This window comes from Mus caroli, unplaced genomic scaffold (genome assembly GCF_978045245.1).
Source record: "Mus caroli unplaced genomic scaffold, Mus_caroli_1 scaffold_1, whole genome shotgun sequence".
NCBI classification, from domain to species: Eukaryota; Metazoa; Chordata; class Mammalia; order Rodentia; family Muridae; genus Mus; species Mus caroli.
In genome coordinates this window covers 87,404,873-87,417,800 of record NW_028227256.1, presented here as the reverse complement: position 1 = coordinate 87,417,800, position 12,928 = coordinate 87,404,873, and the positions used below count along the sequence as shown (strand labels likewise).

Below are 12,928 nucleotides of genomic sequence, written 5' to 3'. Positions count from 1 at the left end.
ACCCTGAGCTTCATGCTGGCTTGAGCTACGTGGTGAGACCACCACCAGAAGTAAGAGAAGCAGAAGAGGAGCAAGAGGAGCAGGAAAGGAAAAGGAGGCAGGGAGGGAGAAGAAGGGAAAAAAGGAAGGAAGGAGGAGGGAGAAGAGGACGATGAGGAAGAAGAGGAGGATGGAGAAAATAAATCACCAAATACAATGTCTGGCCCTTATTTGAAGATGGGACCCTCTTACACCATTCTTCCCTCCCAGCCTTGAATTCTGGGGTTCAATGAGCTGCGCTTCCCAACCTTGAGACCTCCACATCTTCACCCCCAGAGCCCATGTGTCTAACCCGTTCGTTCTTCCGGCTTGCCTTTAGTTACCTTCCTTTGCTCAGAGTCTCTGCCTCACTTCTCCAAACACCGACCCAACCCACAAAAGACACAGAGGGAAGAGAACAGGCACCAGACAGGCCAATTGCCTTTCCTTGTGGGAAGAGACAGAAATGAGGCAGAGGGAGGTGTAAGCAATGAGGTAAACCAAGGTAGATCTTGGTTCGGGAGTTGGGGAGAGTGAGGAGCACTAGCTGGGCTCATCCAGGAAGAGGGGTGCTCCTCTAATCACTGAACAGGATGGACACCAACCTCTGCCTGAATCCCTGCAGAGCCAAACCTCATTCACCAAGTAACACTGTTAGCTTTTCTCTCTTCAAGGTGGGGCCTCAGGACCACATGACTCATGAGACAACTCCCAGAAGTGGAGTTGAGTCCAAAGGCGCTCTTCAGAAAACAGAAAACCTCATTCCATAACGAGGAAGCCAAAGCTTGAAAGGGAAGCCACTTCCCAGATCATGGCATCCCATCCACTCTGGCCACACACCCACCTATGACACCAGAGGTGACAGCCGCTTGGGACATCAGAGGGCCTGAACTCCAGCCAGACACTTACTGGAGTCTTTCTTCCTCTCGCCTCCTGAGGTCGAAGTCCCGCTGAACCACTGCCCACACGTGCTCAGCCTCCTCGTCTGTGAGCGTGGAAAGGTCCAACCTTTTCCCCATCTCTGCGCCTCATCCAGGCCACACCTAGAAAGTCACAGGGCCACAGGCGATCAACTCCAGGAAGCCCCCGGGACACCAAATAAGCCACAGAGTATGGGGCAGATCAGCAAATCCACCCACAGAGATGTACTGGGCCAAATAGTTTTTTTTTAAACCTATGAATACCAGTCTGGGGGCTAGGGCCATTTAATAAATTTTGAACAGTTAAATGAATGGAAGTAGATATGTAAGTTAGTTCTTGCCCCCAGGGTATGCATACAGCCATCCTTACACTTCTACTGTAAGATGTGCGCCTCATCACATTTGCTCATAAAAGAGAAAATCGTGTCTAAACCCACCCCAGCTCATAGAACAAGGGTATTTCAGAGACTGGCTCTGTATGTAGGCATGATGGCTACTCCGCTGTCATGTGCTGGATTTAGAGTTATCTAGATGATACACCTCTGGGTATAAATACAAGAGATCTGGATGGGGAGGAAAGACCCACCCTGAATGTGAGCAACACCATCCCTCAGGCTAGGATCCCTTGCTGAAGAAAAAGGATAGAAGAGAAAGAGCCAAGAACCAGCATTCATCTCTCTCTGCTTCATGACTGTGGAGTTGATGTGGCCATCTGCCTCATGCTCCTGCCACTGTGCTTGTCACCCATGTCTTCTGTGTGACAAAGAGCAATCTTTACCTCCTTAGGTTGGCTTTGACAAGCATTTTGTCATAGCTACCAGGAAAGTAGCCAACACTGTAGTCAAAGAAAGGTTGGAGATGATCCCTTACTATCTGAAAGGTTTACAGCCTTCCAGTGTTGGGGCTTCTTGCTTAGGGATGTCACATGGTAGAAAGACCCCTGGGAATGTCAAACTAGCACAATGCCAAATGTGCTTGCTCCAGGAATATTCATGCACAGCCCATGGTGACACTACAGGAAGAAATACCTGCATGGCTAAGATGGTTAGGGGCTGCACACTTTGCTCACTGGGAAAGGTCAGCTGAGGGGACTGCCCAGTGGGAATTCCTGTGCCCAGTGACTGTTAAGGTCACCCAACAATGTCAATAGCCAGCACTCTCAAGGGCTCTGAACGGTTCAGTTGAAATCAGAGCATTGAGCCCCTGAGTATACTGGTGTACAGTGATTCTAGATGACTCAACAGCATGGATATCCACTGGATTTTTATTGATGAGTTAATTGTATTAAGGTATAGTCTTGCTGAATAACTCAGACTGGAATGAAACTCTCAATCCTCCTGCCTCAACCTCCTGAGTTTTGACATTATCTATTTGCACCTTCACATGGACTCAGGCTTCATATTTTGAAGTTCTCCAAACCCAACATCCTTGTTCATGTCAATGTCAGAGAACACAGAAAGAAAAATTCAGATATCAGAAGGAAAAATGGCAGAACCTGGTGACTTCATTTCTCTAAGTGTTGTCCGTACTGACAACTTCCTTTAGAAGGTGGTTAGGATAAAGATCACCAAGCTCTGCCCAACCCTGAAGACTTTGGGAAGTTCATCAGGCAGGTTCTGTGCATGTTAGAGTGGACTAGCTGGTCCAGGGATCCCTGTGGGTGGCAATACTGTGGGCAGAGAGGGGGGAAGGGATTAGTCACTAACAGCTTTGATCTGTATGCTCTGTAGGGTGGGCAGTGGGTGTGAGGCAGGCCAACGAAAGTCATGGTGTAGATGAGCAGAGGAAGATAGGCTCTCTTATTGAGTTTTGTACAGAGATGTCCCATGGTTCTCACAGGGCATATTGATGTGACATTACATCTGGGTATAAAACTAGAGGCATCATTGGCAATGGAGGACCTTCCCTCATGCATCCTCACTGAGAACATAGCACAGCACCACCTCCCAATGGAGGGCTTCTGACCACATAGTGAGCTCTATTCTTTTGCTGGTCACTCCCTACAGCCACCCTTCTTAAGTTTCTTCATCCTTCTCAGTGGTCAGTGAGGTTATGGATGCTAATGTTAAGCTCCCTGGGGACAGCAACTCTGTTTGACCCTGGTATATAGATAGGTTCTTTCTATGCTCCTCACTGTTTGCAGCTGGTCATGCAGGACAGCTGATAGGTGACTCCTAGTCCAGCGGCTCCAGAAACCATGTGGTCCTAGGAAGGACAGAGTTTAGATGCTAGAAAGACCTGCTTTGGGAGGCTGCAAGTTGACTAGCACTGAGAGACTCCAGCAAGTCTTCCCTGAGGATTTGACTTAATTTCTTGGGAACATGGAGAAGGGGATCAGTCAGGTACTCTTATGAGGAGCATAGAAAGGACCTATGTTCCAGGGTCATACAGAGTTGCTGTCCCCAGGGAGCTTAACAGTGACATAACCTCACTGACCACTAAGAAGGATGAAGAAACTTTAGAAGGGTGGAAATAGGGAGTAACCAGCAAAGGAATAGAGCCCACTGTGTAGTCAGAGAAGCCTTCCTTTGGGAGTTGGTGCCATGTTATCAGTAAAGATACATGAGGGAAAGTCCTCCATTGTCAATGAAGATACATTCCTGCAAACCTGGAAGTCTCTAACTTGCTTTCCATTTCCGAGATTCACCTTCTACAGTCACCAGTCAGAAGCAGTCAGTACGAATGTTTGAGAAGAACTGGCTCTGTGTCAGAGAAGTACTTTAATTTGGCCACATGGAGGTTAATTGTGGCTCCTAGCCTCTGCACTCATTAGCCTGAGGCAGGAGGATCTCTGCTTGGAGTTTAGCTTGGGTTACATAGTGAGATCATATCTCAAGAACAATTTCACAATTAACAACAAGAAAGGCTATGATGATTAATCCTCATTATCAAGCCTGACTTGATTCAGGATCACCTAGGAGATACGCCTCTGTGCAGGTCTGTGAGTGCATTTTCGGAGAGGTTTAATTGGGAAAGGAAGACTCACCCTGAATGTGGGGACCACCATCCCATGGGTTGGGGTCATTAAAGGAGAAGCTGAGCTGAGTGCCTGCACTCATCCCTTCTTCTTGGTTTTGGGTATAGTGTGACCAGCTGCCTCAGGCTCCTGCTGCCACAGCCTGAGTCCGGAATCACCACCCTGCCTTCCCCACTATGACTGCCTCCTAAAACTGTGGGCGAAAAGAAACCCTTCCTTCAGTGGCTTTTGTCAGGTATTTTCTTTTTCTATGGTAGGGAGAAAAGTGAAATAATAACAGGTTAATAACGATAAGTTAATAACATCCAGGCAGATGCTATTAAAGTGAATTTCCAGAGTCCACCGCTGCCAACCAGCATAGCCCCTAACATTGTGTGCCTTCAAATCGGTGAAAGATAACTTCTCCCTAACATTTTGATCACCCCTTAATATTTCCAACCTGGAGCACAGTGATAATTTTGAGGAATGCATTCAGAGGGTGCCTCGGGGTGGGGAAGAAAGTGTCACAGGAGCCGGCGCACTCCCCAGCCTCCACCCTCAAGACACGTGGTGTCTGGCTTCTAAAGAACAGAACAAGAAGTTCTTATTTGATGGGTGACTGGGGCTCATTCATCCCGAATTCTTGTCGTTTTAGAGCAAGTGCCTTGCCGGGACTCGGAGTCACTCAGGCCCTATTCTTGGAGCAGATGAGCAGTGTGACTCTCAGCTGAGGGCTCTCACCCTTTCACCTCCTGAAGTAGAAATCAAAGTCCGTCCGTGGGCGCTTGCATCCTGAGTGTGAAGGAAAAGCCAAAGGAGAAGCTGCCTCCTTTCTCATCCTCAAAGCTGGACTTGACAAATCATTTTTTAAATTTCTAGTTTTTGAGGTTCATCAAGGAATCCTCATGAATATTTGTCATTATACACATGAAGAATTGGCTTGATGACAGTATTTTAAGATGCACAGGATGTTAGTAGCATTTTGAGAACATGTTGATGGCTTCACTGTCCAACCCAGTCCAGCATAGGATGTGCTCAGTTGAAGTAGGTGAAAGGCTAGCCCCTTGGCCAGGCATGGTCCGCAGCCTCCAGCAAGCCAGTGCTCCCCGCCATCCCTGCCTTGCTTGCTCCTCACCAATAGGTCTGCTTTTGCAAATTTGTTCTCAAAACAGTGAAGGGCAGTGGATGTGCCTGACACTGGAAGGCTTGGGGCTGCCCCATGTCTGGCCAGGAAGGGGAGGTGGGTACTTGTTAGGGCAGGGCAATGCCTCCAGGCTCTGACTGTTCCTTGTCTGTGCTGATAACCCAGTCACGAGCTTCCTGAGCCCCAAAGCACTCACAAGTTCTCTTTGCTCCACTGCTCAGCTTTAATCCTGTTTCAAACCTCAGAGATGCCAGCTGTCACCAGTTACTTAGTGATTATAATGGGGAACAGGGAGGCATCAGACAGAGTGGCCAGCAGGAAGGAGAGAGAAGAACTAAGAGGGACCGCTCAGACCTGACTGTAGAGTTTCAAGGGACTGCCGTCTTTATGTATTAAAGGTTTGAATTAACCCTTAGGCCACACTAAAGAGAAACTTGTAGATAAAGCCCTGGTTTATCTCCTTTTAGGGCCAACTGACCCGGAACCTAGTGCATCTGTGATGGTGAGCAAACATACTGGGGAACAACTCATCGATGCCAGCTAGCTGGCATCATTAGCCCCTGACGGGGCTAGGCAAGTCCTGCTGGTAAAGGTGTAAACAGAGGTGTCAACTATGACTCCTTTGGAGCTGACTCCAGAGCTTCTGGGTGTGGTTATGTGTGTGTGTAGATAGGGTTTGCACCACAGGGGTACTGGGGCCTCAGACTCCAGAAGAAGGATGAACACACTGCCATGCAGAAGCACCCCCTTCCCCGACAGATGTGCCAGGTGCTACCATGGAGCTCTGGAAAGGCTCCTGCAAGCCAGACTGCCTGGTATCGCTTCTAGCTTGATCTCTTCACCCTCATTGGCTCTGGCCATCGGTTCTGACCTACATGCAAGGCTTCCACTCCAGGCTGTGGCAAGAACTGAACCAGGTGCAGCTACAGAGCCTGCAGCTGGGCTTCCAAACCAATTCAGGCATAGGCAGCTTGGGTGCTTCAGGTCTCTCCTGCTCTCAAGATCTCAGTGTCTACTGTGAGAGGTTGGGGCCCATGGGTGATCCTGCCACACTGTCAGCTGGCATATGCTGAGTTGTCCCTCAGTTTGTTTGCTCACAGTCACTGATGTGCCAGGTTCTGGGACAGGTGGCACTAGAAACAGATAAGCCGGCCTTTATCTACAAAGGTCTCTGGTCATCTCTAGCCCAGTATGATGCTGGGATCTTAGACTTAAGAGGCACCATGGTGGTAGGGTACAGGGTACATACATGTTAGGGATGTGTGTGTCTTCTTTCAGAAGTCGCTTTTGAAAAGAACAAGACAGTGAGCCCTAAAAGGTGCTTTGACTGCATGGCCAGCGCACATGGGCGTCCTGCATCCATACTGAGGGAAGGGAATGGTATCATTAGCCTACAGGCTCTTTACCCCTCCCTGACCTCCCCCTCCCCCAGTGCCCCCTCCTTGACCTTCCCCTCCCCCAGTGCTCCCTCCCCAACCTCCCTCCTCCTCTAGTGCTCAGCAGCTTTTCAGAGTCACTAATGCATCAGGGTGACCCACCAGCTTCTTATGCTTGTGCCTGGACCAGGTTCCAAGTCCTGTAAGGCACCTGCCCTGGTACCCACTTTGGAGATGGGGCACTGATGCTGGGTGAGATGGAAGAGCTCACCTCCCCACCTTGCCTGGTGATGCTCTGATTCTAAGAAGTGACACCTTGGAGACCTGGGGCTGGAGGGGTGATGCTCGTGGCCAGGAAAGCTGTTGCCGTGTCTTACTAAGGCCTTGTAATTAGTTGGGAGATGGGTGTGTGTTAAATGACACACATCTGGGCCAGGGAGCCATCAGGCTCAGGGGTGCACCAACTTCAATGCCCAGCTACCCCTGGTCTTTAGCCCATCCCTTTTCCTGAGACTTGTACCTGGGTATCTAGGGAAGTCTTGAACCCTGGTTATCACTCAAAGCCCTCAGAAGGAAACAAGAGCAATCCTTGTGGCATAGAAATAGAACAGACAACAGCACCAACCCATTTCAGATGAAAGCAAAAACTGTGTTTTTAGTTCAGGTCAGTAGGACATAGGTGTGTGCTCTGTGAAATCTTCCTGCATCTGTGAGACTCAGCTCTCTCCCAGGCTTGGACACAGTGGGGGTGACACCCGAGATGTTAACACCTTTCCTCTCACATCTTCATAATAAGAAGGAGGGCCTAGAGGACCTATGGTCCAACAGCAACAACAACAACAACAACAACAACATGATTCCACTAAGTCTGGAGGAGGGCAAGTGCCTCCTTCATGCACCTATCTGCTTTCTTCTTGCTCCCAGAAGACTAGCTGGGCAGCCAGGAGGAAGTTTCTTTACAAATAACATCTCACCCTGGGCTCCGCTCCAAGTCTCCCGAAGGCACCAGCTTTTAGCTCAAAGGAAGCTTTTAATTAAAACCAACTGTTTAGCCCCAAATGGGCTCCCCAAGGATTTAGCCCATTGTGTTTAAGGCATCCAGAAGAAGCCCAGAGTTCAGAAGTAAGGTGTCGCTGCACCCTCCCTGAGCCAGATTCCCTCTTCTGGGAGTTCTGTAAGCCCCAGGTCCTTGGTGCACTCACCAGCCGCTCTCCTGGGAATGCCCAGCCTGTAGCTCTGGCTCCGTGGGTCCTGGCCTCTGCTCCTTTCTCTTAGCTCCTGAGAGAGAAACCCCAGGCACCGAGCGAGGCCAGTGTCAGGGTGCACTGAGCTAGACAGAGCTGTGTGTGGGGATCCAGGCAGCTGTGGCGCCGGTCCTGCCCAACTTGCTGCTCAGATCACGTGGGCTACTCCTGACCCGCCCAGCTCCGGTATCGATGTGCACCCCAGGGTGCCTGGACAGGCCAAGAGCAGAGCGGACACCAGTGGCCCTCCTGGGAGGCGCTGAAGTGGGTGTGGAGGGCAAGCCACCTTGTCCCCAAGCCGGTTGAGAGCAGAACACGCGTTGGAGTTGTGCGCTCGTTTCCACCACTGGGTTCTGGTCCCCCAAAGGAGGGATCTGCTGGCAAACCACATCCTCTGAGAATGCCGCACCTCCGCAAATACCCATTTTAACTCTTTACTTGGCTTCACAGACAGGGAAACTGAGGATCAGAAAAGCGCCCTACCCAAAGTCACCAACTTCTTAGTGAGACTTTGAGCCCAGGTTTCCAGCTGGAGTCGCTGTCCCCCAGGCCCTCAGATGGACTCACAAGCGCCCCCCCCCCGCCCCCGCCCCCCAGTCCGGCCAAGGTCTTGACTACTGAAAACAGTCCAGTAGGTCTGTGGTCTGAGAAGCTCCACCCAGAGATCTGCCCTGGATGTTGAAAGAACATCCCCCCATGCTGCAGCATAAGAGCACCCTGACCCCTTCCCTATGGCTATATTTAAAAACCGAACAAACAAAAATTCACTTAGCCAAGTGTGTACTAGTTCACACACAAAATCCCAACACTTGGGAGGCTGAAGCAGGAGGATTGCTGAAAGTTTCAGACAAACCTGTGCTAGTATTGAGTTCCAGCCAGGCCAGCCTGAGCTACAGAGAGAGGCCTCTACTCTTTGAGGACAACTTTTACAACTCAGTGCTGGCATCTGCAACATAGAGACAGGGACGTAAATAATAAATAGCTCCAGGGTGGACAGATGTGATAGTAGCATTTATTCCCTGTCGGCAGGAGAGGAAAGGGAACCTTAGAAGACATGCTTTGGGTCATCTGCAGATGTGTGTGTGTGTGTGTGTGTGTATGTATGACTGAATATGTGATTGTGTATGTGCATACGACTGAGTATATGACTCTCTCTGTGTGTGCATATGACTATGTGATTCTCTGTGTATGTGTGCATGACTGAGTGTGTGAGTCTCTCTGTGTGTGCATATGACTATGTGATTCTCTGTGTATGTGTGCATGACTGAGTGTGTGAGTCTCTCTGTGTGTGCATATGACTGAGTATGCGATTGTGTGTGTGTGGTTAAGCAGCAGCTGTGTGACTTGAGATCCTTGGGAGAAGAAGCACGACTTACTGGCTGCCTCACCCTGAACAGGCCGCCCCCGCCCCCCACAGCCTCACTGCTGTCCGGTACCTGGTGTTAGTAATAAACTCGATACAGCAAGTTGCTTTGGACTCAATATTCACAGCACACCGCCACATGAGCGCCTGGCAAACACTCACGAAGGCCAGCAGAAATCCATTTCATCCTGTCTGATGATGTAGGCTATGTACTGCACAGTTGCCTGATGTTTACTGGTGGACAGATTCTTTTTGAAAGATAATTCTGCTACAAATCTCACTGTAGATAGGAATATCAACACTGTGTATTTAGTGTGACTTAGATGGTGCAGACATGATTGCAGCCCTCCTTCCACACTCAGAGCATGATCCCTAGAATAAAAATGAAGTTCGGAATTTCAATTTGAGTCAAAGAGGACATGGAATGTAGAAGCAATTTTAAAACGGATGAAGCAATCTTGAAGTGATAAGAAGTCGCTGGTGTGACACAAAGGACTCCTCGTTCCCCTCAGCCACTTGTGAAGGACGTATGGGTAGACAGGTGACAGTGTGTACTGAACCAGGATGGCCCTCCTGAAGTTCAGATTTCAATCAGCGAAATGACGCTGCGTGTCAGGACCTTTTGCCTTTGGTAGACTGCCTGTCTCCATGACATCCTCATGGACATGCCAGAGGATGGGCTCCAGCTTCAGTTACATCTAGCAGTCATCCCCCCATGTATATGTATGTGTGTATACACAATTGCATTGTGCTAGTGTGATATATACATGTATGTGTATGTGAGTGTGCATGAGGAGGCCAGAAGACGACATATGGACCCTTTTCCATCACTCTCCACCTTATTCCTGAAAGACAGTGACTTTTACTGCCCTGGAACCTAGGCTGGCAGCCAGCAAGCCTGGATACACACACGCACACGCACACACACACACACACACACACACACAGAGAAACACACATAGTATATATAAATAATATAGGGCTGGAGAGATGGCTCAGTGGTTAAGAGCACGGACTGCTCTTTCACAGGTCCTCAGTTCAATTCCCAGCAGCTGCATGGTGGCTCACAACCATCTGTAATGGGATCTGTTGCCCTCTTCTGGTGTGTTTGCAGACAGCTACAGTGTACTCATCATATATGTAAAATAAATAAATAAAAATCTTTAAAAATATAATATATAGCATGTTTATTATATGTAAATGATGAATGGACACATCCCTCCTCACAAATAATTTACTTATTGCAAAGAGGAAGAAAGGGGGTTGACCTCAGAGAAGCCTAGAATGATCAAGTCTTCATGCAGGGATCAAAATGAACATTCAAAGCAATGAGACAAGTTGAATCTCTCTCTCTCTCTCATACACAAACTATATATATATATATATATATATATATATATATATATACACACACACATGTATATACATATATAGTGTGTGATTCAATTTGTATGTAATTCAACATATATAATGTGTATATGTACACACACGTACATACATACACACACACACACACACATATATATATATGTATACACACACACATAATACTAAGACACTCTATGTAGTCCTGGATGGCCTGGAACTCACTATGTAGAGTAGTCTGGCCTCTGAACTCACAGACATTCACCTGCTTTTGCCTTCTGAGTGATGGGATTAAATTATGTGCCAACAAGTGATGTGTTTAAATGTGTGCTACCATGCCTTGTTGTGATTGGCTTAGGTGGATGCTGGGGATTTGAACTCAGGACCTCATGCTTGCTATGCAAGTGATACTGAGCCATCTCTCTAGCCCCATTGTCTCTTAATATTCAGACTGAATTTCCTCCTTAGATTTTCCCTGGCTTCCAGGCGATGTTATGCATAAATTGTATGGGTTGCTTACTTTATAGATTGCCCCCTAACTTTGGATCTGCCTGGCATTTCTTGTAAATTGGAAGGAACCTTTCAGAAGCAAGGCTGGCTTCTCTCTGCTGTCTGTCAGGTGGTGCGTAATTAGACTTCTGTCAATACTCTGGCTCTGGAAATGTCAGGAGGTGGGGCCCAGCAGAGGAGGAAGTCGGTCCCCAGGTGTGGTGTCTCTGCTCCCAGTCTAGAAGGTGGATAGCTTTAAAACATGTTTCCCACCACAGTGCTCAGCCTCAAGGAGCAATGGAGTCAAGTGACTGGACGGAAACGTCTGGAACTTTGAGCTACACCGAATTGTCCCTCTTTGAAGTTACTTTCTCATCTCGTGTCACAGTGACAGATCTCACTAACGACAGTTATCATAAATGTGTTTCACAGACTCATATCATAAAATATCCCAACAGCCAATTTTAAACCACCAACTATCAACTATTAATCCCTAAAGCCAGGAGGCTGGAGCATCACCATTAGCTGTGCCTCATTTGCTCTGTCTATAGAGTGCAAATCTCAGCCTTCGCCTTGGAGGCAAGGCCCAGCATAGAACAGCACCATGCAGCACCCACCAATGACGGAGTCCCTTCTGGACTAATGGAGGGATACAGCCCAATGAGCATCTGTTTCCCTCTCCCTTATAGGAGGATGCATGAGACACCTTCTGTACAGAGAAGGAGAGAGAGAGAGAGAGAGAGAGAGAGAGAGAGAGAGAGACCTGAGGCCAGTGTCCCTTCAACTAGAAGAAAGTTCTTTGCTATTCTGTGCTTTTTCATTTTTCTAGCCTGGAATTCAAGAGTGTCTGGCAACGCGGAGGAGACAAGTGGCTCCCCTAGGAGAAAGAGGTAAGACTCCTGGGTGGAAAGACAGGCTTGAACCCCTGTGGTATCACTGATCTGTCTTCTCGGTACACAGTCAAATCTCCAAACCCTTTGTTTGTTTGTTTGTTTTTTTTTAAAGATTTATTTATTTATTATATGTAAGTACACTGTAGCTGTCTTCAGACACTCCAGAAGAGGGCGCCAGATCTCGTTACGGATGGTTGTGAGCCACCAGGTGGTTGCTGGGATTTGAACTCTGGACCTTCGGAAGAGCAGTCGGGTGCTCTTATCCACTGAGCCATCTCACCAGCCCCTCCAAACCCCTTGTTATGGCAACAAAATTTACAGCTGGTGTAAGCCACTGTCAGATGGGTTCCATGTCGCGAAAGTGAATGCAGGCGACTCCGTGAAGATGGGAAGGAGGAAGGCGGATCTGTGGGTTCCCTCAGTCTTGCAACTTGCAAGTACAGTGGACTCCAAAATAACCCCCAGTGAGGACAGACCTTCCTCCTGCTTCCTGCTCTTTAAGACACAAGGGAGTTTCTCTAGTTGAAAGTACTTTTTTTGATTCTCCTGCTTCAGCCTTCCCAAGGCTGAGATTGTATATTTCCCCCTTGCTTGCTTTGGTCTTCTATTTGCTGTGTACCAGGAGATGAAGGTCTGGGACACCTTGCAGGGCCAGTCCCGCCCTTCCTAGGTTGCTATAAGGCCAGGTTCCTTTGAGATCCCTTCCTGTCAGGGCGCTCCTGGGATAATATGGAGGAGGTTCTTCTGGCTAGCCCCAGGGACCCAGTCTTGTTCAGGATGAAAGCAGTGTCCTGCTGTGATTCCGCCACACCGAGAGGGGGCGACAGAACCACAGCTGGCGGAACTGGACTCAGTACCAAACCAATCTCCGCGCCCCCCCCCCGCCCCCCAGAGCGGGTGGTCAACTGTCATAGTCAGCTGACTGGAGCCAGCCCGTCAGTCTCCCTGCATTTAATTCAGGGATCCCTTTGCAGCCCGACACTTTTCCTCAGCGAGGGTGAAGTCCTTGTTTAGCTTCTCGCCCTCTGCCTCCCTCATCTCTCAGGGTCCCCCTATCCGTGGCCCCCTCCTTCCCAGCCTGCCTACCCTCGAAGCCTTTTGGTGTGCAGCCAGCCATCGTGACTCACGCAGTCCAAAGGGCAGGGCTGCGGCTTCTGTGC

At 48.8% G+C, this 12,928-nt stretch overlaps 1 protein-coding gene across 1 annotated transcript in view; it reads right to left on the bottom strand.

Moving 5' to 3' along the window:
- The window catches only part of Mlph (melanophilin), a 35,942-nt gene extending 28,161 nt beyond the window's left edge, over positions 1 to 7,781 (bottom strand). Inside the window, exons 1-2 of the mRNA XM_021168811.3 lie at positions 7,617 to 7,781; positions 928 to 1,061 (exon numbers count right to left, since the gene is read on the bottom strand). Of these exons, the coding sequence (XP_021024470.1) occupies positions 928 to 1,037 (110 nt within the window). The 5' untranslated portion in view covers positions 1,038 to 1,061; positions 7,617 to 7,781. The remainder of the gene's footprint in view (positions 1 to 927; positions 1,062 to 7,616) is intronic.
- Positions 7,782 to 12,928: the final 5,147 nt, after the last annotated feature.